Source organism: Equus przewalskii, chromosome X (genome assembly GCF_037783145.1).
Source record: "Equus przewalskii isolate Varuska chromosome X, EquPr2, whole genome shotgun sequence".
Taxonomy (NCBI): domain Eukaryota; kingdom Metazoa; phylum Chordata; class Mammalia; order Perissodactyla; family Equidae; genus Equus; species Equus przewalskii.
The window spans coordinates 29,378,230-29,404,703 of NC_091863.1; the positions used below are offsets into that span (position 1 = coordinate 29,378,230).

The 26,474-nt window shown below is 34.8% G+C and overlaps 1 protein-coding gene across 1 annotated transcript in view; it reads left to right on the plus strand.

Annotated features, from left to right (window-relative positions):
* The window catches only part of CFAP47 (cilia and flagella associated protein 47), a 422,907-nt gene that overhangs the window by 103,541 nt on the left and 292,892 nt on the right, over positions 1-26,474 (plus strand). Inside the window, exons 23-26 of the mRNA XM_070603391.1 lie at positions 3,347-3,441; positions 8,527-8,686; positions 15,846-16,041; positions 21,731-21,940. Coding sequence (XP_070459492.1) covers positions 3,347-3,441; positions 8,527-8,686; positions 15,846-16,041; positions 21,731-21,940 — 661 coding nt within the window. The remainder of the gene's footprint in view (positions 1-3,346; positions 3,442-8,526; positions 8,687-15,845; positions 16,042-21,730; positions 21,941-26,474) is intronic.

Here is a 26,474-nt window from a genome sequence, read left to right on the forward strand (position 1 = left end):
CTCCTCTTCAATTTTTTGAAGGAGTTTGAGAAGGATAGGTATTAATCTTCTTTGAATATTTGGTAGAATTCAACAGGGAAGCTGTCTGGTCCTGGGCTTGTAATTTTGGAAGGTTTTTGATTACTGTTTCAATCTCCTTACTGGTGATTGGTCTATCCAAATTCTCTGTTTCTTCTTGATTCAGTTTTGGAAGGTTATGATTCTAAGAATTTATCCACTTCTTGATTATCCAGTTTGTTGGTGTATAGCTTTTCATTGTGTTCTCTTAGAATCTTTTGTATTTCTGCAGTATCCCTTGTAATTTCTCCTGTTTCATTTCTGATTTTACTTATTTGAGGCTTCTCTCATTTTTTTCTTGGTGAGTCTAGCTAAAGGCTTGACAATTTTATTTATCTTTCCAAATAACGAGCTCTTAGTTTCATTGATTTTTTTCTATTTTATTTTTAGTCTCTGTTTCATTTATTTCTGCTCTGATTTTTATTATTTCCTTCATTCTACTGATTTTGGGCTTTGTTTGTTCTTCTTTTTACAGTTCCTTTATGTTCACTATTAGATTGTTTATTTGGGATTTTTCTTGTTTGTTGAGGTAGGCCTGTATTGCTGTAAACTTCCCTCTTAGAACTGCTTTTGCTGTATCCCATAAATTTTGGCGTGTAAGATTTTCATTTTCATTTGTCTCCAGGTATTGTTTGCTTTCTCCTTTGGTTTCTTCATTGATCCAGTAGTTGTTCAGTAGCATTTTGTTTAATCTCCATATATTTGTGGCTTTTCTAGTTTTCTTTTTTTGAAATTAAGTAGAAAATACTATTTAATGTCAACAGTATTTGGGTGCCAATGTAGCACCCAAAAAGATGAAATACTTATGTATAAATCTAAGAAAATATTTATGAGATCTATATGAGGAACACTACAAAACTGTAATGAAAGATATCAAAGAAGAATTAAATAAATGGAGCAATGTTGCATGTCTGTGCATAGGAAGACTCAATATTTTCAAGATGGCAGCTCTTCCCAACTTGATCTACAGACTCAGTGTAATCCCAACCAAAATCTCAGTAAGTTATTTTGTGGATATTGACAGACAGATTAATTCAAAGTTTGTATGGAAAGGGCAAAGACCCACAATGGCCAACACACTATTGAAAGAGAAGAACAAAGTTGGAGGACGGACACTATCTGATTTCAAGACTTACTACAAAGGTACAGTAATCAAGAGAGTTTAATATCAGCAAAAATACAGACAAATAGGTCAATGGAACAGAAAAGAGAGCCCAGAAATAGACGCACATAAACATAGTCAACTGATCTTTGACAAAGGAGTAGATACAATACAACTCAGAAAAGATGCTGTTTTCAAAAATTGATGTTGAACAACTAGACATCCACAAGCAAAAAAACGAATCTGGACATAGACCTTATACTCTTCACTCAAATTAACTCAAAATGGATCATAAACCTAAATTTAAAATGCAAAAATATGAAACTCTTAGAAGATATCCTAGGAAGAAATCTAGATGACCTTGGGTTTGACAATGACATTTTAGGTAGAACAAAGGCAAGATCCATGAAAGAAAGAATTGATAAACTGGATTTCAGTAAAATTAAAAACTTTTGCTCTGCAAAAGACACTGTCAAAAGACTAAAAAGATAAACCACTGGCTGGGATAAATATTTGCAAAAGACATATCTGATAAGGAATTGCCATCCAAAATACACAGAGAACCCTTAGAAACTCAACAATAAGCAAAAAAACAATTAAAAAATGGGCCAAAGATCTGAACATAGACGTCACCAAAGAGGATATACAGATGGCAAATAAACATATGAAAAAATCCTCCACATCATATGTCATCAGGGAAATGCAAGTTAAAGCAGCAGTAAGATAGTACGATACACCTATCGTAATGGCCAAAATCCAGAACACTGACAACACTAAATGCTGGAGAAGATGTGGAACAACAGAAACTGATGGGAATGCAATTGCTGGTGAGATTGCATTGCTGATAGCAATGATAAAATGAGACTGCTATGTTGGAAGATAGTTGGGCATTTGGTGGTTTCTTACAACACTAAACATACTCTTACCATATGGTCCAGGAAATCGTGCTCCTTGGTATTTTCCCAAAGGAGTTGAAAACTTATGTCCACACAAAAACCCGCACACGAGTGTTTATGGCAGCTTTGTTAATAATTGCTAAAACTTGGAAGCAACCAAAATGCCGTTCAGTGGTGAATGGATAAATAGACTGTGGTGCATCCAGACAGGGGAATATTATTCAGTGCTAAAACCAAATGAGCTATCAAGTCCTTGATACAGATCCCGTGGACTTTAAATGTATATTACTAAGTGAAAGAAGCCAATCTCAAAATGCTACATACTGTATCATTTTAACTGTATGACTTTCTGGAAAAGGCAAAACTATGGAGACAGTAAAATGATTAGTGGTTTCTGAGGATTGTGGGGAGAGAAAGATAAATAGGCAGACGAGAGAGGATTTTTAGAGCGGTGAGTCTCCTCTGTATCATACTATGATGATGCATACATGTCGTTATACATATGTTCAAACCCATAGTGTGTACCGCACCACAAGTGATCCCTAATTGTAACAGTGGACTTGGGTTATAATGGTGTGTCCTTGTGGGTTAATCAACTGTAACAAATATACCACCATGGTAGAGGATGTTGATAGTGGAGGGGACCTATGCACGTGTGAGGGCAAGGGGGTCTTTGGGAATTCTCTACACTTTCTGCTCAACTTTTCTGTGAATCTAAAATTGCTCTTAAAAAATAAATCTGGTATTAAAAACTGTAAGATTTTCCAGGAGGTAGTATCTTCTCTAGTGTATTGTTATGGATTGTGCCATTCCTAATCTTCAATAGAATAGCCGTTTTCACCGTAAAGCTTTCTTGTTTCATGTATGAAATGTTATATGGTATGCCGTCTATATATTTTCCCTTTATTCTCATGTTTTTTCTTTTATATTCCTCTATTTTTTTTTTCACTTGTGCATTGGTCAAACTCTAGTATGGAGATCAGTTTAACTTTGTTTACTTTTTTCTCAGCTCAATATTTAGTATATTTTATATTCTTTGATTGTCTCAAGGGTAATTTTTCTATTTTACTTGTAATTAATTAACATTAAAAATGAAAAATTGGAACTTTATAAATGTGATAAACCAAGGTATTCTAGAAATGTTTTAAAATGAAATTTTGTTTTCTGGCTAGGAATATAAAAAATAGAAAAAACGTATTTTTTACTGTTTCACGTTGAAAAGTATGGTAAGAATTATCTATGAGCTTATATCTATTAATATTTTATCAGTGTATTTACTTCCCTCTCATAGTACTGCAAGCACCAGTGAGATTGTCTAGCACTGATTTTATTTTTGAAATCCCAGTACATACTATGGATCCTAAAAAGAAGGTCACAAAAACTCAGGTATGTATAGAGAACTGGTGCAGTTTCAACTGTTTTAGTTTATTGAGTTGATTATTTTGAAGCATGTGTTGTAAGAATACTTTCATTTTGAGAGAGCTTGCATATATATATATTGTATTTCTCAAGTAATGGTCAAAGCATACAAACACATATAAAGCCATTTATTTTATATATGTATATATTTAATAAGACTATTCAAAATAGTTTAAATAGAATTAAATTATCCCTCTCTCCTTGTATAAATGGAAGCTATGATTAAAATTAATGTAAAATATGTTCCATACAGGTAAGGAAATGTGGTAAGAGGCAATAATAAAAATGGAAAATGTCCATGTATATTATAAAGTGACTTCTATGATAACCTGATTTTTTCCTGCTAGATATCTCTGCTTCTCTTCTAATTATGAATCCATCTAGAGAGAAAAAAACGAGAGACGTGCGTAAGAAGAAAGCTCATGTGTACCTTGTAGAGATTTGTATTTGTAGTTCCCCTTTTCTGTCTTATATATTGCTTTTCCTACAATCAATTTTGAACCTCTGTAGTTTTGTAGAAAATTATGTGGAGAAAATATTTAATATCACATCCATAAAATAATAGCAGAGTGCTATATGAAATTAGAGGTAGAGAACAATAAAGGACCTCTTCTGAAATTAAAATGTGACTGTTTCAAGCAAAAATAGTCAGTAAAACTTCCTTTTTTAATTGAAATAGCTAGTTTTATTTTTTTAATTTTAGGCATTGTGATAGGTGTGTGATAGTATCTCATTGTGGTTTTTTTTTTTTATTTTATTTTTTTCCTTTTTCTCCCCAAAGCCCCCTGGTACATAGTTGTGTATTCTTCGTTGTGGGTTCCTCTAGTTGTGGCATGTGGGACGCTGCCTCAGCGTGGTCTGACGAGCAGTGCCATGTCCGCGCCCAGGATTCGAACCGACGAGACACTGGGCTGCCTGCAGCGGAGCGTGCGAACTTAACCACTCGGCCACGGGGCCAGCCCCTCATTGTGGTTTTAATTTACATTTCCCTAATTACTAATGATGTTAAAAACATTTTGTCATGTGTTCATTTGCTATATATGTATATCCTTTTTTATTTTTATTTTTTTTATTTCGGTAACATTGGGTTCTAACATTATATAACTTTCAGATGTACATCATAATATATTTCGAATTGTAGTCAGTAAGACTTCTAACTGTAATGTGACTTCAAGTGTGCAGAAGGCCTTGTATGTGGGGCTAGAAAGGAAGCTTTAGTGAAGTGAATTGGATTGAGTTCTAGAGAAAAACAATCCCTTCATAAGTGTGGGATTATTTAAATCACTGAAATTTTATTCAGTTGGTATGATAAAAGATGATCTGGACAATAAAAGCCTTCTCTCTTGAGTGGCAAAGGAGTCACATTGACCCCACAGAAAAGGAAATGTGACTCTAATACACTGCTTGGATTTGCCATGAATAATATTTACAGAGTCAGAATAAAATGTATAATACAGAGAAGTCTCAATATGTTTATGGAGCATAATTAAAATGTGATCATATGTAATGTATTATATATAAAATGACGTGTATAATATGTACAACATGTATGTGAAGGTTAAGTTGACAGGAGAGTTGGGAATGGTAGAAAAAAGAGGAGTGAAATTTGTCTTACATAGTTGGTAATTAAAGGGAGTTGTCTACAGTTGACAGAAAAAGAACTAGAGATATAAATATATCACTTAAAGTTACCAGGTGACTAATGAAAGAATTAAGAGAGTATAAATATCCAAAATGGGGAGGTGAGAGGAGTGGAGGTAGTGCAAATGAGAGAAATCCTTGTCTTTACCAGTGGGCAATCAAGAGGCAGTATCTGAATCTGATAAATCATGAAATAGCCATGTGATAGTCAGAATTATGGCCCCCAAAGTTGTCCAAATCCTGATCCTCAGAATTTGTGAGTACACTACTTTATGTTGCAAAAGATACTTGGCTGATGTGTAATGTGATTAAGATTAAGGACCCTGAACAAGGGAGATTATCCTAGATTTTCTGGGTGGTCCCAGTCTACTCACAGGAGTAGTTGAAACCAGAGAACCTTTCCTGACTGTGATCAGAAGAAGGGCAGAGAGATGCGATGTTGCTGGATTTGAAGACAGTGGAAGGGGGGCTGCCAGCCAAAGAATGTCTGACCTCTAGAAACTGAGAATGGCAGGGAAACACATTCTTCCCTAGAGCCTCCAGAAAGTCTCATAGTTCCTTCTAACGCCTCCGTCTTAGTCCAGTGTCATCTGTGTTGAACTTCTAACCTACAACACTGTAATATAATCAATTTGTGTTATTTAAACCTCTGCATTTGTGGTAATTTGTTATGGCAGCAATAAAAAACCTAAAGGAAGCCATATCAGCATTGCATTTAGAATAAGGCTCTAACTATTAGAGAAAATCCAAATCAGAATTGGCTGAAATTGGTTGCTTCTGGAAAGCAGAACTGTTGATGAGGAGGAATTGAGTTGGGACAGCTGTTTTTTATAAGCGTTTTTGAACTTTCTGTGTAAGCTGTGTACATGTATCATTTTGATAAAATTGTAAAAAAATAACACAGTACTACACATACTAAACAAACTAAACAATGTTCCTCTATAGTTGACTGCGTCAGTTCTAATCTTAGGATAGGATATGGAAATGGATAGTATTTTAGAGATCTTACACCATTTGCTCAATTTCAGAATGAGAAAAATGAGGCATTCAAATAGCCAGTACGATTTTGTGCCCACCTTCTGTTTTAAAAGATGTTTTATTTATAAGATGCAAATAAACTTTGTTATAAAAGACACAAATATTAGCACTAAATAGATGTTCAAGTACTTAGAGACATTAGGAGTAAAACCAACTCTTCTTTTTATGCTAAATATTTTAAATCAATCATACTTTAGAAAGAAACAAAGTACATTATTTTGTTGGGGTGACCATTGCATGGATCATTCTGTACTCTTCAGATTTTTGAAGAGTAAAGTTAATAGAAAACCTGGTTGAAGGTTTTCATTTTAATGTAGGTTGCGCTGGGAAGATGAGTCTGTACACAACTCTTGCCCATAGCCCCCAGATTTACCAAAACGTTACAAAGACAGTGCAGAGGGTTGCTCTATACTTTTCACACAACTTTCCTTAATGGTAACACCTTATACAACCATAGAACATTTTTCAAAACTAAGAAATGAGCATTAGTACAATATTATTAACTAACAACAGGTTCTCTTCGAATTTCACTGGGTTTTCACTAATGTCCTTTTACTGTCCCAGAGTCCAATCCAGGATTCCATATTGCATTTACTCTCCTCTGTCATGTGACAGGCCCTCAATGTTGCTAATTTTTATATGACTTTGACAATTTTAAAAAGGGTACTGGTCTGGCATTTTTTTCAGAATGTTCTTTAGTTTTGGTTTATCTGATGCTTTCCATCTGACTAGACTGAGCTCTTATTTTCTATGGGTTTTAGGGAAGAATGTCAGGGAGGTGGAATGTCCTTTTTGTCACATCATGTGAAGGGAGTCCCTGATATTAACGTGACTTATCACTGGTTTTGTATACTAGATTTCTTCACTGTAAACCTGGAGAAACTATTTTTCCCTTTCCACACCCTATACGTTGGAAGTGAGTCGTCAGTTTTAGCCCACACTCAACAGATAGGGGGTTAAGCTCCACCTTCTGGATGAGGGGTGTTTACATATATTATTTGCAATTTTTCTGTAAGAAAGATTATTCTTTCCCTCCATTTATTTTTTATTTTATTACTTAAAATATCAGTATGGGCTTACATACATTTATTTTATACTTTCAGTTATAATCCAATATTACATTGTTTTGCTGCTAAAATTGTTTCAGTTTGGCCGTTAGGAGCTCTTTTAGACTGGCTCTTTGACATACTCCTATCATGATCTTTGAGCATTCTCTTACTTTCTGGCACTACAAAATGGTCTAGGATTGTCTTTTACTTTACTTGTTCCAGCTCTAGAATCAGTATTTTCTCTGAGAAGCCCCAGTACTTTTTATGGGAGAATGGTATTTAGAAACCACCATCTGTGCACTAGGTTTGCTAGCTGCTAATGGAGGGTCATGTGTTCTAGGCCCTTTTGGCAAATAGAGTGAGGAAATATTTGTATGTGTGCCAACCTGTGAATACACATAGAATTACCTCTCTATTATCTATCTAGCTATCAATCTATCTATGCATCTATCTCTAAACATGAGTTCAGACTGATATCTCTGACTCTAACCCAGCACCACAAGGTTCATTCCAGTCTCTTCCTTCCTCATGTTTAACTCCTTTCTCTTACAATGAGAAATCTGGCTGTCTTATTTACAATCTGTTTACCTATTGTATGACCCTAGTATACTAGTAAAGAAGTTTCAGAATTTTTAACCTGTAGCACATTAGAATTGCTAAAACATTTACCACTAGAGTACAGTGTTTATAAAGAGTAACTTTTTGTCGTTAGCTTTATAGTTTCCAGTCAAAGCAGTCTTCCGAAGTTACTTTGGCCACTCCCCCCTACACTCACTAACTTCAGTAAGATTGTTTCATACATTTTTAATACAGTTTGTCATAGTCTACAATCCATCCTGTGATCTCCAACATCTTGGTTGATTTTTTAAATTTTTATTCATTTACGTTCACTCTTTGTAGTATACAGATCTATGGGTTTTAAAAAATGTATAGAATAACTGATCTACCACTTCAATACCATAATAACATTATAAGGAATTGCCAAACTGTTTTCCAAAGTGACTGTGCTATTTTGGATTCTCACAAGCATGAATGAAGGCTCTTGTTACTCTTGCATCCTTGCTAGCTAGCATAATATTTTGCTATTTTTATTTTACCTCTATCCTTTGTCTACTTTTCCTAGTTGTTAATAGGCTCTGAACATATTTGCATACCCCTTTGTTTGCCTAACATTTCTTTTAAAACATTTTACCTATGATTACCACTTTTAATGGCTTCACTTTGTGTATAGGCCCATCAAGTTGTTATGTAATACAAACTAAATTTTATATTGCACATCATAATTTTTATAATTTTTTTCTTTTATTTCTTTTTGTATGAATAGGATCTTATCTTACATAATACTTCAAAAAAAGCTGTGGCATGGACTTTGGATATTAGTAATACTGGCAAACTTTTCCGAGATGGCACATTCAAGTTCAGTGTACTGAAGGGGGTTTTGCAAGCACATGAAGAGTGTAATGTTTCCATAAGTTTTTGTCCAAGTAAGTACTTTTCCTTATATTTGTTGTTGATATTTGAATTTATCCTTCCATGTTATTTTATTTTATGATGTATACAAAAGTTTAGATTATTTATTATATGTTCTTAAAACTCTTTCAAGAAGTTTATCACTAAGTTTTGTGATAACCATCCTCAAAAGTGGCTCCCAGTGATCCTCACCTCCTGGTGTTCATGCCCTTGAATAGTCCCCTCCCACATCAAATAGGGCTGACATGTGACCCATGGGATATTATGGGTGTGACGGTGTGTGACTTCCAAGACTAGGTCAGAAAAGGCATTGCAACATCTGGTTTGTACTCTTGGAATGCTTGCTTTGGGGGAAGTTGGCCACCTTGTCTCTCTGTATTTCCACTTCTTTTTGACTGTTTTTTATTACATCAACTTTGTTGTACCTTTTTATAATTGGTATGACAAATTTTCTATCATTAAACATCTATTACAAGAATTCTTGGTAATTCTTACACATTTACTTTTTGAAATGAACTCTAGATTATTTTTTTCTAGTTTCTAGAAGAAGGCATGTAATTGAGTTTTTCCTTTCAAAGAATAGCATATTTTTCCAGTAATTAAAGTTTTATTTTATATGCATCATTATTGTGCATGAGATTTTTTTCCATTATTCTTTTTAATTAACCATCACTGTGTGAAAAGAATATACCTGTATTTTATCTGGCACTTGGCTCCTGGACTGAACTTCTCTGGTTAGAAATGGAAGTTTACAAATATTATTCTCTATAGCTTTCTAAGTACATAGTTTATAATCTAAAATCATGGTAACTAATAAATTTGTCTCTTCATTTATGATATTTATGCCTTTTCTCTTCCTCCTCCCTCTTATCCTCCTCCTGAATCTGTTAATACAATGTTGTTACATTGCTTTACAATTGTTACTGCAGTCTGTCTGAATGTGTTACTACAATGGCAGTTTCTTAAAATTTTCTTGACTCCAATAGTTTTTCTCTGTATATTTGAATGTTATGAAAAGTTTGTGTCTATCTTTTATAAATAAGTATGTACATTTAAAATGATATTCTTTGTTCTACCAGATGCTTTTTGTTTGAATGCTGTTTGTGTGATATATTGCCATTTTGTCTGCCTTTGGCTGATATATCACTTTATTTTCAATCTGTGTCTTTTAAATTTAGGGTAAATATTGTAAACCAAAGGAATTTGCTTTTCTTCTTGAGAAAGATTGAAATGTGGTTTTTAGGAATGGAATTGAACTTATTTATATTTCATGTTATAATACCTATTTGTTCATTTTCATGCAATTTTATTTCATATTTCATTTGTATCATATTGTCTTAAATTTTATATATTGATCAAGTTTTTGTTTTACATACTATACATCTTATTTCTATTCTATACGTGGTTTTCTTTAAACCTTTGAAAACATTTATTTTTGAAATATATTTTCCTATCAGTTCTAAGATGAAACAGTATCAGTGAACTTACCCACAGAAAAAGTAAAAGTCATAGTAGGAGTTTCTTTCTTTCTATTCTCAGTAGCTCAAGAATTTGTTGAAATAATTTGGAATTTTATTTCCAGTTAGTGTGTTTTGTAAAACATCGTGCATCATTCCATTCGCCCCCTCTTCTTACTCAGTGGGCTGGAGACTTCTCCATCTCTCAGGCATTGAGGTAGCAGGAGGCAAGGCGCTAGCACATCAAAGCTAGCCGATTAGATGAGTGCTGGGCTTGTCAGGATCGAGCAGCTGGATGGAGAATGGAATCCTTGAAGAGTTAGAGTTGAATTACAGGGTAATTTTGACTTGGAACCGAGGTTCCAGCTCGAGTTGCTTGACCCTCTGGTTGCCACTATTTTTTTTCTTTCAGTGTAGCCATTTTTGCTTTTCCTTGCTTATATGACACTGAACATAGCCCTCAAAGCTTTTCCTTATTAGTTATTTCCAAATCAAGTATGTATTTCTTTTCTGGTTTTCTGAGTTGTTTTTACTGCTCGTTAAGTTGAGGAAACTTCTAGAGGAAGAAAAAGATACCTTCTATTTTGCCTTAAATTCTTTCTTTTTTTTTTAAAGATTTTATTTTTTTTCCTTTTTCTCCCCAAAGTCCCCCAGTACATAGTTGTATATTCTTCGTTGTGGGTCCTTCTAGTTGTGGCATGTGAGACGCTGCCTCAGCGTGGTTTGATGAGCAGTGCCATGTCTGCGCCCAGGATTCGAACCAACGAAACATTGGGCTGCCTGCAGTGGAGCGTGCAAACTTAACCACTCGGCCGCGGGGCCAGCCCCTTAAATTCTTATATTTTAATTAGATACCTTAAGAAAGACAAAATGCACATTCAGATGCAATTATTTTTACATACTTGTATAACTATACTTAGTTTTTAATAGCAATTTTATTTAAATTCAATTCACACACAAGTTCACCTTAAAAGGTGCACAGTATAGTGGTTTTCAGGATACTCACAGTTGTGCAACCATCACCACAGTCTAATTTTAGAGCATACTCATCACCTGAAAAGGAAAGCCCATATCCATTAGTAGTCACTCCCCATCTCCCCTTCCATTTGACTACTGCTCACTGGTAATTTATTTCCTGTCTTTAGGAATATGATTACTGTGGACATTTCATATAAATGGAATCGTACAATGTGTGTCCTCTCGTGATTGGCTTTTTTCCCATAGCATAGTAATTCCAAGATTCATCAATGTGGTAGCATGAACCAGTACTTAATTCCTTTTTATTGGCAAATAATTGTGTGGATATATCACATTTTGTCTATTCCTAAACATTCAGTGCCCATTCAGTTGATGAACATTTGGATCATTTCTATGTTTTGGCTATTCTGAGTAAAGTAGTTATGAGCATTCATGTACAGTTTTGTGTGGACATGTTTTCATTTATTTAGGTGTATATCTTGGAGTGGAATTGTCAGATCATAGGATAATTTGATGGTTAACATTTTAAGAAACTGCCAAACTGTTTTTACAAAGCAAGTGTAACAATTTAAAATCCCACCAGCAGTGAATGAGGGTTCCAATTTCTCCACATCCTTGCTAGCCCTTCTTATTATCATTTTTATTATAGCTATCCTAATGAGTGTGAAGTGATATCTCATTGTAGTTATTATTTGCTTTTCCCTGGTGACTACTGATATTGAGCATTTTTTCATGTGCTTATTGTCAATTTGTTTATCATCTTTGGAGAAATGTCTATTGAAATCCTTTGTCCATTTTGAAATTCGACTGTCTTTTTATTTTTGAGTTGTCAGTGTTCTTTATATATTCTGAATGAACTTCCCTTATCAGATATGCTATTTGAAAATATTTTATTCCATTCTGAGATTTGTCTTTTCACTTTCTGGTGATGAATGACAACCGATGCAAAATAGCTTTTAACTTTGATGAAGTCTAGTTTATCTAATTTTTCTTTTGTTACTTAGGTTTTTTAAGTGTTATATCTAAGAAAACATTACATAACCCAAGGTCATGGTGATTTACTCATATTTTTGCCTAAAGTTTTATAATTTTATCTCTTACATTTAGGTCTGTGATCTATTTTGAGTTATTTCTTAATATGGTTTAAGGTAGGCTCCAACCTCATTCTTTTGCATGGGCATATCTTTGTCCCAGCACCATTTATTGAAAAGATATTTTTTCCTCACTGAATTGTCTTGGTACCCTTGTTGACAATCAATTGGCCATAAACAGAAATGTTTCTTTCTGTTACCCTGGCATTAGAGAATGGCTTGGGAAGTATTCCCTTCATTTCCATTTTTGTGAAGATTGATATTACTTCTTCATGACATGTTGAGTAGATTTCAAACCAATGAAGCCATTTGGGTTTCGGCTGTCCTACATGAGAAGTTTTTGATTGGTACTTCAATCTCTTTCTATAAGTGTATTCAGATTTTATATTTATTCTTGAATCAGTTTAAATACTTTGTGTCTTTCTAGGGATTTGTCCATTTCCTGTATGTTATCTAGTTGGTTTATATACACCTGTACGTTGTGTTCTCTTACAGTCCTTTTATTAAATTTCTGTAAAGTGAATAGTGATTTTCCCTTTTTTATTCATGATTTTTGTAGTTTGAATCTTCTCTTTTTTTCTTGGTCGTTCTTGCCAAAGGCTTTTCAAATTTGATAATGTTTTCAAAGACCAACTTTTGATTTTATTGATTTTCTTAATTTTTTCTTATACTCTATTCAATTAATTTATTTTCTAATATTTACTATTTCCTCTCTTCTGCTTTGTTTGGTTGTAATTTGCTCTTTTTCCCTTGTTTCTTGTGGTGCAAGGTTAGATATTGAATTGAAACTTACTTCTTTTCTTTTGAGGAAGATTATCCCTGAGCTAACATCTGCTGCCAATCCTCCTCTTTTTTGCTGAGGAAGACTGGCCCTGAGCTAACATCCGTGCCCATCCTCCTCCGTTTCATATGTAGGATGCCTGCCACAGCTGGCTTGATGATCGGTGTGTAGGTCCATGCCCGGGATCCAAACCCATGAACCCCGGGCCGTCGAAGAGGAGCACACAAACTTAATCACTATGCCACTGGGCTGGCCGCAAACCATAACTTTTCATAGCTTCTTGCCCTGCCATATTCTGATTCCCACTTTACCTAAGGTTCCTCCTGAGAGTACTCTCTCTGTAAATCACTTGCAGCAGAATCTTTGGGATACTACAATCTAAATAAAATATGACTAATATTATCAAAAGAAAGGGGCCGGCCCCGTGGCTGAGTGGTTAAGTTCACGTGGTATGCTGCGGCGGCCCAGTGTATCGCTGGTTTGGATCCTGGGCGCAGACATGGCACCGCTCGTCAGGCCACGTTGAGGTGGCATCCCACATGCCACAGCTAGAAGGACCTGCAACTAAGATATACAACTGTGTACCAGGGGGGATTTGGGGAGATAAAGCAGGGAAAAAAAAAAGATTGGCAACAGGTGCCAATCTTAACAACAGCAGAAAGAACCTATTATAACTTTTAAGCTTTTCAGACAGTTCATTGAACTGTGTATTCTCTCAATAATATTCTATTAGCACTATGTTGCATTAACTCCATGTCCTGCTCCATCTATTGACATAGGATTGTACAATCAGTTTAGTTTATGTATGAGAAACAGTACCTAGGATTCTGTGATTAGTAGATTTAAGAAATGTTCCATCTTTTATTACTTCTGTTTAGAACTCAAAATGTGATAGAAAACATCAAATATTCTCCATATTCTGAAGTTTATTTTGTGAAAATAACTAGGTTTCATTATGTATTTCTGTATATTTCTGTGTTTTTCTTCTCAGTTTCAATGTCTTGTCCTGAAAGAAATAGCACAAAAGCTAGTCCAGCTAAAGCCACCATCTGTATTTCTATACAGAGCTTTTCCTTTATGTCCCTATCAATATTTATATACAGATGAAATGGACTGAACAGTCCAGAAGGAAATAAGAAACATTTCTGTCTGACTTTTCCTTCCGTATGGGGCTGAACCTAAGCAGTCAAATCTATGGGTTCCCTCCTTAGGATCTCAAGCTAACTCTTAAAAACATTGAACATGCCTGTAACACCTTTATATTACTTGCATCTCAGATACTAGAGAAGGCACACTTGAGCTTAAAAACATGTTATTGAATCCAGAGTCATATTAGGTTACACAAGGAACCACCTTCTCCATGACCCCAGAAACCTTTGACAGGTCTGAAACCCAGAAATAATCTCAAAGCAGCCCATTCGATTTCAGAATTCAGTAAGTCTTCAAACCTTGCCTAAGTCTGAAATTAACTTGATTTTCTTCCTCCCCAAAATAATTTTGACAATATCAGATTCATTAAATGAAACCATCATTTTTCTATAGATTTGCAATGTTTTAAATATGTAAATTGTTATAACTCATTTGATTAGCTCAAAGTACAGATACAGTCCCTCATATTTTCACAGTATTCCCAGTACTCTTCTGTCGTTATTGGTAGGAAGTCCCCACTCCCTTCTTTTTCCAAGCCACCATTTTCCAAGGCTTCCAGACTGTTTGAACAAGTGAAGGGCTTGTTTGACCAAGTAAAGGCATCCAGTACAGAGAGAACTAGTGGATTTGATCAGTTCAATAAGTCTATTGCTTTTGTGTATGGTTCACAATGTCACTTTTGAACGTGGCCCTGCGTCACCCAGAACGTTCTCATCCTCTGCTTTGATGATACCCTTGATGGCCCTGATCTCTGCCAGGCCACTCTGGTGTCCTGTTTTTGAATTCTAAGATATTACCTTGAATTCATATTCAACAGATCACATTTTTCTCCCTATGAGACACTAAGTTTGGGGATTTGAGTCTAAAAGGGCGCTGGCAGCTTGCTGTATGGAACCTCTCACCCAGAACTAGCCTGCAGCCTCCTATGCTGAGCCCTTTTCTCCAACACAAACTGCCTTTCCTTATAGTGAGTTGCCACATGGGTATTTCCTGTCTTTTCCTGCCAGGTGAAATTGGCCAGTGAACCCTTGAAGCCTTTCATAAACTTAAAAATTTGGGAGAAAGCACATTCCTTTCCTCTTAGCACATCCATTTCTCAACAGTCCCCTGAGATCCGTATGGCAGTTATCTGACCTCATCTTCATACTGCATATACTAAAGGGATGGGCAGCTCCTGTTAAGGTGCAGAAAACAGTCAGAAAAGAAGTCCTGTTGCACTGTTTCCCCAAGATGTATGTATTTCCATATATATAATGAAAATTTACTTTAAGGAGACTTGCTTTATTTCTAGACATAGTGTACTTTATAATATTTTTTTTTTTGAGGAAGATTAGCCCTGAGCTAACTGCTGCCAATCCTCCTCTTTTTGCTGAGGAAGGCTGGCCCTGAGCTAACATCTGTGCCCATCTTCCTCTACTTTATATGTGGGGACGCCTACCACAGCATGGCGTGCCAAGCAGGTACCGTGTCCCCACTCGGGGTCTGAACCAGGACCACTGTGCCACCAGGCCGACCCCCTTTCTAATATTTTTATTTAATGACACCTCATTACATGTCTTAAGTTTCTTGGCAGGATAAATCCAGTTTCTGGGTAGTCTGTTCTACTCCATTGACCTATAACTTCAGAGTACATTTTAATGTTTAGTAAGGTTTAAACTATGTAAATGATATTTTTGTGTGTGAATTAATGTAAAATACTTAAATTTTTTTTCATTAGATCATCCTAGAAAATACACAGCTAATATTCCTATACGCTTAAATGATAATCCAGTTTGCTATCGAATTTTGTGTCTGGTTGGAGAAGTAAAATCACCCAAGTTATTGTTCAACCCTCCATTCATATTTTTCACTCCTGTTCCTTTGGATGTAACAACTGTGATGGATATCAGCATTTTACCTCAAAACTATTTCAGGTAAATGCTTAATGTGAATTTACCACATTTTCTTTATGTACTTTTTTGTTCGTGTCTTTGTTATTTGAGTCATGAGCAATGTCTGACTTGTTTCTGTAGTTGAAACGAACTATCAAAATATGTAACTTTACATTTTAAGGTGAAAATTTTTTAAAAGCCCACTTAGTTATCTCACAGTCGTTTAATTTTCTTGTAAAAATTTTTATTATGTCTCCATGGTATAAGAAGCAAGCTTAAAAACTCAGTGTATTAGTTTTCTATTGCTATGTGACAAATTACCACAGACTTAGTGCCTTAAAACATGAACTTGTTATCTCACGGTTTCTTTGGATCAGGAGTCTTGGTCAGTTTAGCTGTGTCCACTGCTTATGGTCTCAATAGGCAGAAATCAAGATGTGGGCCACAGCAGGAGTCTCAGCTGAGGCTCAGTCTTCCTCCAAGCTCTCCGGTGGTTGGCAGAATTAATCCATATAGTTCTAGGATTAAGACATCATTTTCTTGCTGACTGTTGGCTGGGACCAATCTCAGCCCTCAAAAGCCACCCTCAAGTCTGAGCCATGTAGGTCCTCCTCACAACATGGCACTTTACTCATTCAAAGGCACAAGTAGATCGTCTCTCTGATTTCTCCATCTTTCACTTTTCAACTTTCTTTTAAGATCTCACCTGATTAAGTCTGATCCTCCCATGACAGTCTCCCTTTTGCTTTACACAAATTCAATTGACTAGGGACCTAATTAAATATGGAAAGTCCCTTTACCATTACCATATAACATAACTTAGTCACCAAAGAGATATCTCATCATATTTACAGGTTGTGACACCCAAGGGGTAGAAATTATACAGAATTTGTACACCAAGGGACAGGACTCTTGGGGGCCATCTCAGAATTCTGCTTAACACATGCACACACTATAGTGGAATGCAATCTGTTTTTTTTTTTTTTGAATTTATAAATAGCCCAAATCCCAATACTATTGGCCTAGATACATTACGAGTCCTCACACTACAAAACAAGTAGATCGTGTATGTGTGTGTATATATCTATACATATATTTAATTGCTGGGCTTCTGAGAAATGTGGGAGGTCTTCAAAGGGCTCAAGTCAAACCAAACCAAAACAATACATACTTATAAGCTAAAACCAGAGTAGGAGTGGTGAGCTGCAATAATATGCCACATGCAGGCTTGTTCTTAAATCTTGGGACAACTTCAAGGTAGGAAAACTTAATCTCAGATTCCTGGATTAATCCAAGGACGCTGAAGAGGCGAAAATGGTTCCATGTAAATCCTTCAACCTTTTAGCGGTAGCAAGCAAATATTCTCTAGGTCAGTGGTTCTCAAACTTTAGTGTATATCAGAATCAGCTGAAGGACTTTTTAAAACAGAATTTGTTACGTCCCCTCCCCAGAATTTATGATTCAGGAAGCCTGGAATGGGATGTAATAATTTGTATTTCTAATAAGTTTCTAGATAATACTGACGTTGCTGATCCATGGACCACACTTTGTGAACCTGTACTCTAAATGAAGCCATCCTCAGTTTTGGCTCATATTTCAGTTTCTACAGATTGCTATCAACCAGGCATGAGCACAGTATCAAGCATGACAAAACTCACAAGGAGGGAGGAGACCGTAACTTAGAGTCAGCACAAACAACCATCTTGAGATTTAGACTCTTAGGTAATTCAGATATTGAAATGATCAGACACAGAATATAAATAATTTATTAAAAAATAAAAGATGACATTACAAAAAATTAGTAATTAACATGGGATTATACAATATAGATTTGAAAATGAACTAAATATAACTTTTAGAAATTTTAAAATAAAGTGTGTAGGGTAAAATTTTAAGGGTGTCTACTAAATCTAAGATTATATATAACTACACAAACAGTATAGAAACAAACAAAACCTCAGTTAAGTTTGTAAGAGAGAAAAAGAGAAACATACTTTAAAAAGCAAGAGAAAACTAAAACCAGAATGCTGGCAAAAGCTCTATAGATAGGGTCACTGAAAGCAAAAGTTCGTTCTTTGAAAAACTAACACAATAGACACTAATATAGTGAAGTTGATGAGGAAAGAAAAGAAAGGAGCATAACTAAATAATATTAGGAATAATGGAGCATAACTATATATCCAGTGGAAAATATGAGATAAGCAAAATACTGTGAAGAAATTTATTCCAATATATTTGAAGACTTAAATGAAATGGAGAATTTGTAGAAAACATATAATTAATTAAACCATACTGGCAAAAAATAGTCTTTGAATCAGTACATAGCATCTTCTGACAAGGAAAACACCATCCTCTGATGTTTTTACAAGCGAGTTTTACTAAACTTTCAAGAAACTGATATATCGAAACTTGTACAAATTCTTCCAGAGAATAGAATGAGAAAATGTGCTCTGATTTGTTTTATGAAGTCAGAAATTTTTTATTGTAAAACCAGACAGTGACAGTATGAGAATGGTAAATTATAAGCCAGTATTTCTTATGAATATAGATGTAATAATCCTTAATGAATTAAAGGATATATAATATACATTACTAATATAACATAATATAGTATAATATAAATGTATTAATAGGTCATGACCAATCTAGATGTATCCCAGCATTGCGAGGTTTGCCTAATTTTAGAAAATCTAAAATGCCTTTTCATTTCATCTGCCACATTTATAAATTAAAGAGAATAATGACATGATTGATCATTTCCATAGATGTAAAAAAAAGCATTTGATAGAATTCCAAAACCATTCATGATAAAACTCTTAAATGGGAGTAAAAGAGATATTGTTTCAGTTGTTAAAGTTTCCTATTATAAACCTAGAGGAGGCGTTATGATGGATACTGGGCCATACATTAATTCTCTTTAAATAAAAAAGAAAAGGCAAGGATGCCTATTACCACTGCCTCTCTAACACATTTTACTGAAGAACCCTGTCCATGCAGGGAGTTAAGAGAAATAAAATATGTACGGATAGGAAAATAAGCTACAGAACCATCATTATCTGTAGATTAGATGATTTTCCATATAGGTATTTAAAAGAATCTGTGGAAAAATTTTTAAAGCTATGAAGATCATTTATCAAGATAGACAAATATAAGTCTGATAGTTAAAATTCAATAGCATTTCAGCATACAACATTTAGAACATACAACTCTAAAATTACTATTTATAAAAACATTCAAAATTAATGCTAATAGGAAGAAACCAAAACAAAAGATGTGGAAGAACTGTATGGAACTGTATGGAAAAAATTATAAGACTTAAGTCAAAGAACTCGTAAATAAATGAAGATTTACACCATATTCATGAATTGAAATATTCAATATTACAAAAGCCAGTTTATCCACATATCAACTTACATATTCCATGCCACTGCAATAAAAAGTCAAATAAAAAATTTTTCATAGCAATTGACAAGTAAAATTCTGTATTTTATGTGGGAGTATCAAAAGTCAAGAATAGCCAAGCCACCCCTGAAGAAGAATACAATGAGAAAAGCCTGCCATACTAAATATCAAAACTAAAACAATGTGATAGTGGTTCAGCAATGGATAAAATAGCCGAAGGAATAGAATAGAGAGACTAGAAAAAAGGCCCACACATGCATGGAGACTGAATGTATGACAAAGGTGGTATGTAGATCTTTGAAGAAAAGAGGTTACTATTCAGTAAATGGTGCTGAAACAATTGATTATCTGTATGGGATATTTCAAACTGGATTTCTGTCTCACGTAACACACAAAAATCCATTACAAATGGATTAAGATATTACATGTGAAATGCAAAATGTCAAAAAAATTATACAAAGCAATTTTAATGTCTGTGGGTAATGAAAGATTCTTAAGCCAGACTTAAAATCATGCTAACAATAAAATAAATGACTGATAAAAATTAGAAAAATATCAAATAACTCAATAGAAATGTTGACAAAAAGCTTCAATAGGTACTTCATGGAAGAGGCTCCATAAATGGAAAATGAACATCTGAAAACATATAAGTAACTTTTTTGTAAACTTGCAAATGAACATTAGGGACTACAATAAGATAGCATTTTGCCTGTCCTAAGTAGGCAAACATTATGAAGTCAGGTAACTAGTTAGTGTCAAGGAGTAGGACCACACTGGATAATACTACGCAAAGTGTAACATCTGTATATTTCACAGCCCAACAATTCTGCTTCACAGTATATACAAGAAAAACTCTTGCACATGTATATTACAAGGTATGTTTGAAATTATTCATAGTAGTAGTAGTATTCAGAATAGCAAAATCTGAGAACTGCACTAACATCCCGTGACAAGTGAAGGGATAAATAATTTGCAATATATGTGTTCCTTGAATATTCTATAGCTGTGAAATGGATGAACTTCAGCTAATGAGAACTGTTTTAGGAGTCTTAGAAACAAAATATTGAGATAAAATTTTAAAAAACAAGTCAAGGAAGACTGCATATATTGATATCCTTTATATAAAACAGCAAAAACAGAAAGCCAAACAAGTTTTTATTTAGAAATATACACTTATCTGTAGATATAAAGGAATAGGTATAAAGAGTAACTAGTTGATATGTTAAAATTATATAAATTGGGAAGATTTGTGTGCCAATGTGAATTTCCTATAAGCTTATTTTCATAAACTTCTGGATCTTGTAGCCGTCTCAGAGCTTCTCTAGTTCAATCCCTTATTTTACAGTTAAGCATTCTGAGATACAGAGAAAATAAGTGTGAGGTAACGGTTGAAAATAAATGAAAAGCATCCAAGTTGAAGATCATAGAACAACTTTTCCTTTCTAATATTTGGCCTGGAAGATGTGATAAGTGTTGACTTATGCCATGGAGCTTGCTTTAAATGCGATTTTGTGAGAGAGTGTAGTTCTTCAACATTAACTTTAAAACTTTGGGATTCATAGTTCTTTCAAGACTCTTTCTTATAAATAGTAGACGCTAACCTCTGTTACTTAAACAGTAAATAGAAGTGGCTTGAATTGTATTGTGCTAGAAAGTATTTTTAATAAAATAAAACAAAGTAATATGGTTAAATATTTATTACCACTAAAAATTATCAAGTATTAATTAGATTTAAAAGTGAATACTACATACTATGTTATTAAAAATCATAAACATTTTAGATTGGATAAATAAATTATAGCTATATAATGAGATATATGAACATTGAGTGGAATTTTTTAGTAGTAATGATTGAAAAAATATTCATGATATGTGTATAAAAGTGCTCAAGAGTATTCAAATTAAAAAAATTATATGTGTGTATGCATCTCTTAATGCTATTTAGTTGACATGCGATAAAGCTTTAGCTATTAAGGTGGTAATTTTTGGTAAATTTTTGTCAGGATATATTTAAAGAGAATACTATTTATATCATAGCTGTTTAAAAACACATTGTATTTAATCAGGTGTTTTAACCCTCTTTTTTAATCCTTAGAGGTTAAAAGAAACTTTTGATCAGGTTCTTGGTTAAATTAATATATTATCAATCTTACTTATATTGTGACCAGAAAATAATAAAAGATGATACAAAAATATCTTTAATAATTTGACATATTGTATATATTTGTTGTTTTAATATTTATAATGATTCAAAAAATAGGGGAAAACATTTAAATCCAATTACTTGCACATATTTTGAGCTGATTTTTTTTGTTTTAATTTTAAACAGAGATTCAACTTTAACAATCCAGATTCCCACAGCAAGGCTTTCTGACGGTGATGAGATTCACCCTCTTTCTGTGACACTTCCAAAAGGCAGAGTCATCAGAGGCTCTCCAGATGGAATTAATACTGAGCTCATCTGCCAACTCAGCTTCAAATCCTCTAAACCTGTGTCATTTATCGCCAATGTTCTTTTCTGTGATAGCAGAGATAAGTGGTAAGATATTTAAATGCGGATTCTTTTGTATCTGACAGTGAAGAATAATAGGTTATATTCTATACTGTTGTGAAACGTTAAAAGGAGAGACATCTAAAATAATGACTTTGGACATAAAGACTTTTTTTTAAAGTTCCAAATGCAATGTTGCTCTCATGAGAAACAGGATGATAGTGGTTACCAGCATGTTCTCTGGAGCTAGGCTGCCGGGGTTTGGATCCTGCCTCTGTTAACTTTGGTGAAGTTATTTAATCTTCTGAGCCTCTCAGTTTTCTCATCTCTGAGATGGGGTTAGTAGTAGAACCTGTCTCATCTGTAATCATGAGAAATTCACTGAATTCATCATTACTAAGTAATTGGACAGGAACTGGTACAAAGGAAATGCTAAATAAGTGTTAAATGAAAATGAGAAATAGCAGCACAACGAGTTTCCAAACAATATGGTTTTGTTAGATGTTGCTTTCCAGGCTCAGAGAAATTCAAATACACCTTGGTGAAACCATGTTTCTGGATTTCTTACCTTGTAGGACCAGAAATTCCACTTTTACGTTATACCCTGTGATCATCTGACTCACCAAATGACAAGAGGTTAAGTGTAGAGCAATAAAGTTTATTAAAAATGTTTATAGTGAGAAGTAGCATTAGAGGGAATTGTGCACTAAAGATTAGTGTTAGCGTATGTGCTTGATGTGACGATTTATTAACTTTTAGTGGGGTCGTTACTATATACTACATTCATAGTCAAAGGATTGACTTATGGGCCAGGAATTAGAAGGGAGAGAGACAGATGGTACCAGAATGTTGCATCCAAGGCCAAGTGTGGTGTATCCAGGACACAGTGCACAGAGTTCTCCTGAGCTCTGGCTTCCGGAGTTCTCATATACGTTGAGATACGTCATATCTCTTTCTCGTTTATGTTGATGGATAAAATCATCTAAGTTACACCTCTCAGACTCTCATTTTTCTCTTTGGATGGTGACAGTTCATCTTTCGTTGAAATTTAAAAAAAAATTTAATGCCTTTGCTTTGGGCTCCTATCAAGCACTGAACTCCTGCCCTGGGAGCCATTCTGTCTTTTTGTACACTACTGACTTTGTTCCTAAGAGTTTACCTTTACCTCACTCTAGTCCACAAACTCACACTTTACCCAAAGCACTACGTAGGGTGTCCCTTTGAGCTCACCAATAAAAATCATGAATAACTTATCCATGAATGTCTTAAAGCTAATGGAGACTCAGACCACATTAACCAGATGAGGAAGCAAATAGTTTCGCCAAATACTGTGCCGACTAGATGGCTTCTGGGACAAGGGTACCATTGCCTCTAAGAGGGGCGTGAACAGACTTCACTGCGCCAATGTATTGATGTCTAGTCAGCAAAAAGATGATAAGGAGACGTGAAAACAGTCTCTAGAAGGAGGAGGGTGCTGTATTTGATTTCTTTTCTTTTTGTTATTGTGTGTTTCCTTTCAGCCTTGAGACTTGTTTGCTGTTACCTGGATTTTCTCACTCTTTTTACTTTACTTTCCACTAAGCTGCATTTCAACCCTCAGCAGGTTTGGGATAAAGTAGAGCTATGGAACGAATTTAGAAAATTTGAAAATCATAGATGGGCTACAAAAGGCTTTTCCATGCATCCAGATGAAGAAGAATCATGAGCATTCCCTGGGACCATAATCCTGGCAAATGCTTTTACTCATGCATTGCTAGCTCCTGTCTAGTTTCCCTTAGTGCATATGATCAGATCTGCCTTCTCTTCTCAACTCTCCGAAGCTGTCTTTGCCTTTCTTTCTCTGGGCTTTCCACGTTTGGTCTCATTGAGATAAATGAAGTCTTCCAGCAAGAAATTCCTCAAGAGCTTCCCTTTCACCTCAGAATTTCTCTTTGGAATAAATTTGCCTCTTTTATTGCTTTTCATATATTAATTTATGTTTATTGTAGGTCATCCTTATGTGCTCTGCCCAATCTTTTGGGTAAGCAAAAATGAATTAGAAAGGGGCCCTTCCATGATGGAAGGCAGTGTAGTAGGGAAGGTAGACTTTAAACAAGATTTTTTAATATACTCTTCGGTGCCAAGAGAGGTAGATAGAAAATGCAACACAAATGGAGCAACTAATAATGTCCTGGGGTGGTGGGGACTCACCCCTATATGGCTGCATAGGCTTCTGAGTAAAATCTCAAAGGACAGATTGCACTTGGCAGTGTTTGTCCTAAGTTGAAGCCGTTTTTTTTTTTTGCATCCACCTTGTCCTTGCTGAAGTGTATGGGTTCGGTAAAAAATAAAACACTTGTTCCTTCAAGCTTTGCTTTCTTTTACTTATGTAAGACCGTTTCACACTGGGGCTCTCCTTAGGGGCTAACATGCTTGGCTTTTTGTTTTGTTTCCTTCTGTAGACTTTGTCACATTTGGATTGGCTCAACTGGCCCAAGACCTATAAATTATAGCGATATTATTCCTGCTAACATGTCTGCTACCACTGATAATGGTCCCCTCCACACTCACCTGCCGTCAGCTCAGAGTTTGCACACCCTGCTTGCCCTTTCCCCAAAGTCCCAAAAAATCTGGCCATGGAGGTTGTATATATCTATGGGAGGGATGGTGATATGGGCAAGAGTATTGGTGATATGGCCAAAAAGATATGGGCAGTAAAAAATGCACTAGGTATGGAGGCTGAAGCAGCTTCGTCTTTGGAGTATATTTTTGGTGGTTTCAGTTTGATGGATACTGGCAAGGCAGAACTGAGAATGAAGCCGAAAGGGCAGCAGGAGCAGATTATGAGAGTCTTGCACGTTCTGCTTTGGTATCCATGAGTGAGGCATAGGAAGAGAGCCAGGATTGATTATGGAAATCAAAGCTTGGATAAATACAGGAAGCATGAAGTCAACAGCTGCTAATTAACACAAGTCAGGTCCTAGGTCATAGGCTAGATATCAACAGCCTGGGAAGTGGGATGTTTTTAGATCTTCATCTCTGTTTTACAGAAGATCTATCTAAGGCCTGTAGTGGGATATAACTTATCCAGGTTCACTCAAATGTAAAGTGGAAGAGCCAGGAATTTGAACCAAAATTCTCTTTCCAAAGATTATGCACTTAGTCACCTTGTTTTAATACCACTTAGATTGTATAGAATCCTATAGAGATTTTTATTATAGGTATAATATTTTTGAGAGTAACACTCTCATATGTCATATGTAGACTTTCCAAGAATAAGAAAAAGAGATGGTATATTTTCCTCCTTTCCTACTCTGTCTCTCTGTCTCCCTCTCTCTCTTTCACACACACATGCTCATTAATGACTCCACATTTAACATACAGTAATGACAATTAAATTGTACCCAATAAAAACTGGGATATTACTCATTTGTTTTTATGATGTATTAATTAATTGATGAGGTAAAAACTCATACATTGTCTCTGTAGTTATAGCATAAATTAGTGAATGTTTACAGTTTCACTGAAAAAGTCCGTGTTACAACTACCATCAGTAAGCAGAAGATGATTTTTGACAATAAATTTATTATATATGAATACTTAGAAGATATTATACAACTCTTTTAGATATTTTAAATTAATAGTGTTTGCAAAAGGCTTCAAATCAACATATTAAATTGAAATTCAGTATCAAAACAACTGCTTAAATGCTCTTTTGAAATTGTACATTTCATGTCAATAAAATTTCAAAATGGAGAACACACATTCCTTGTAAAAATTAAAATATTTTCTTTTTCTACAAAAAAAAATCAAAGAAGCATGCACTTATTATTGAAACAAACTGTGGCTTATTTTAGAAGTTTAGCATTTTATGAAGGATTTTTGTGTTTGTTTATAAAATATTTTAAATGATATTAAGAATGATTTTTGAGAGAGTCAAGGGATGCAATAGTAAAATATAACTCCTTTCACTGTTGCTTTATGAATCAACCTCTATTCTAGGCTAACTTATTATCTTATGTTCTTGTCAATTCAGCTTTTTTCTTCCTGACTTTTCTTCTTATTATTACTTTTTTTAAGTTTCTGGCAAGTGTGTTTCTTTTTATGTTTTTTTAAAGTATACTTTTTTTTGGTGAGGAAGATTGGCACTGAGCTAACATATGTTGCCAATCTTCCTTTATTTTTATTCTCCCCAAAGCCCCAGTACATAGTTGTATACGCTAGTTGCAGGTCATTCTAGTTCTTTTATGTGGGATACCACCACAGCATGGCTTGATGAGCGGTGTTAGGTCCACGCTTAGGATCCAACCCAGAGAACCCTAGGCTGCCGAAGCAGCACGCGTGAACTTAAGCATTCAGCCATGGGACTAGCCACTGTGACTTTCCTCATTTTTACTTTTGGCCTATGAGGCAATGATGTAGGGATGTGTATATGTTTGTGTGTGTATGTGTGAGAGAGAAGGAATATATATATATATCTCCATTAATTACCTGACTAAAATGACTTCTTATCTAGAATGTTTCCTGTTTTTTTTCCCTAAACTTAGCATTTTAGTTTCTGTATTGCCTGTATGCACCAAAGAATTCAGTTTATAATAATATA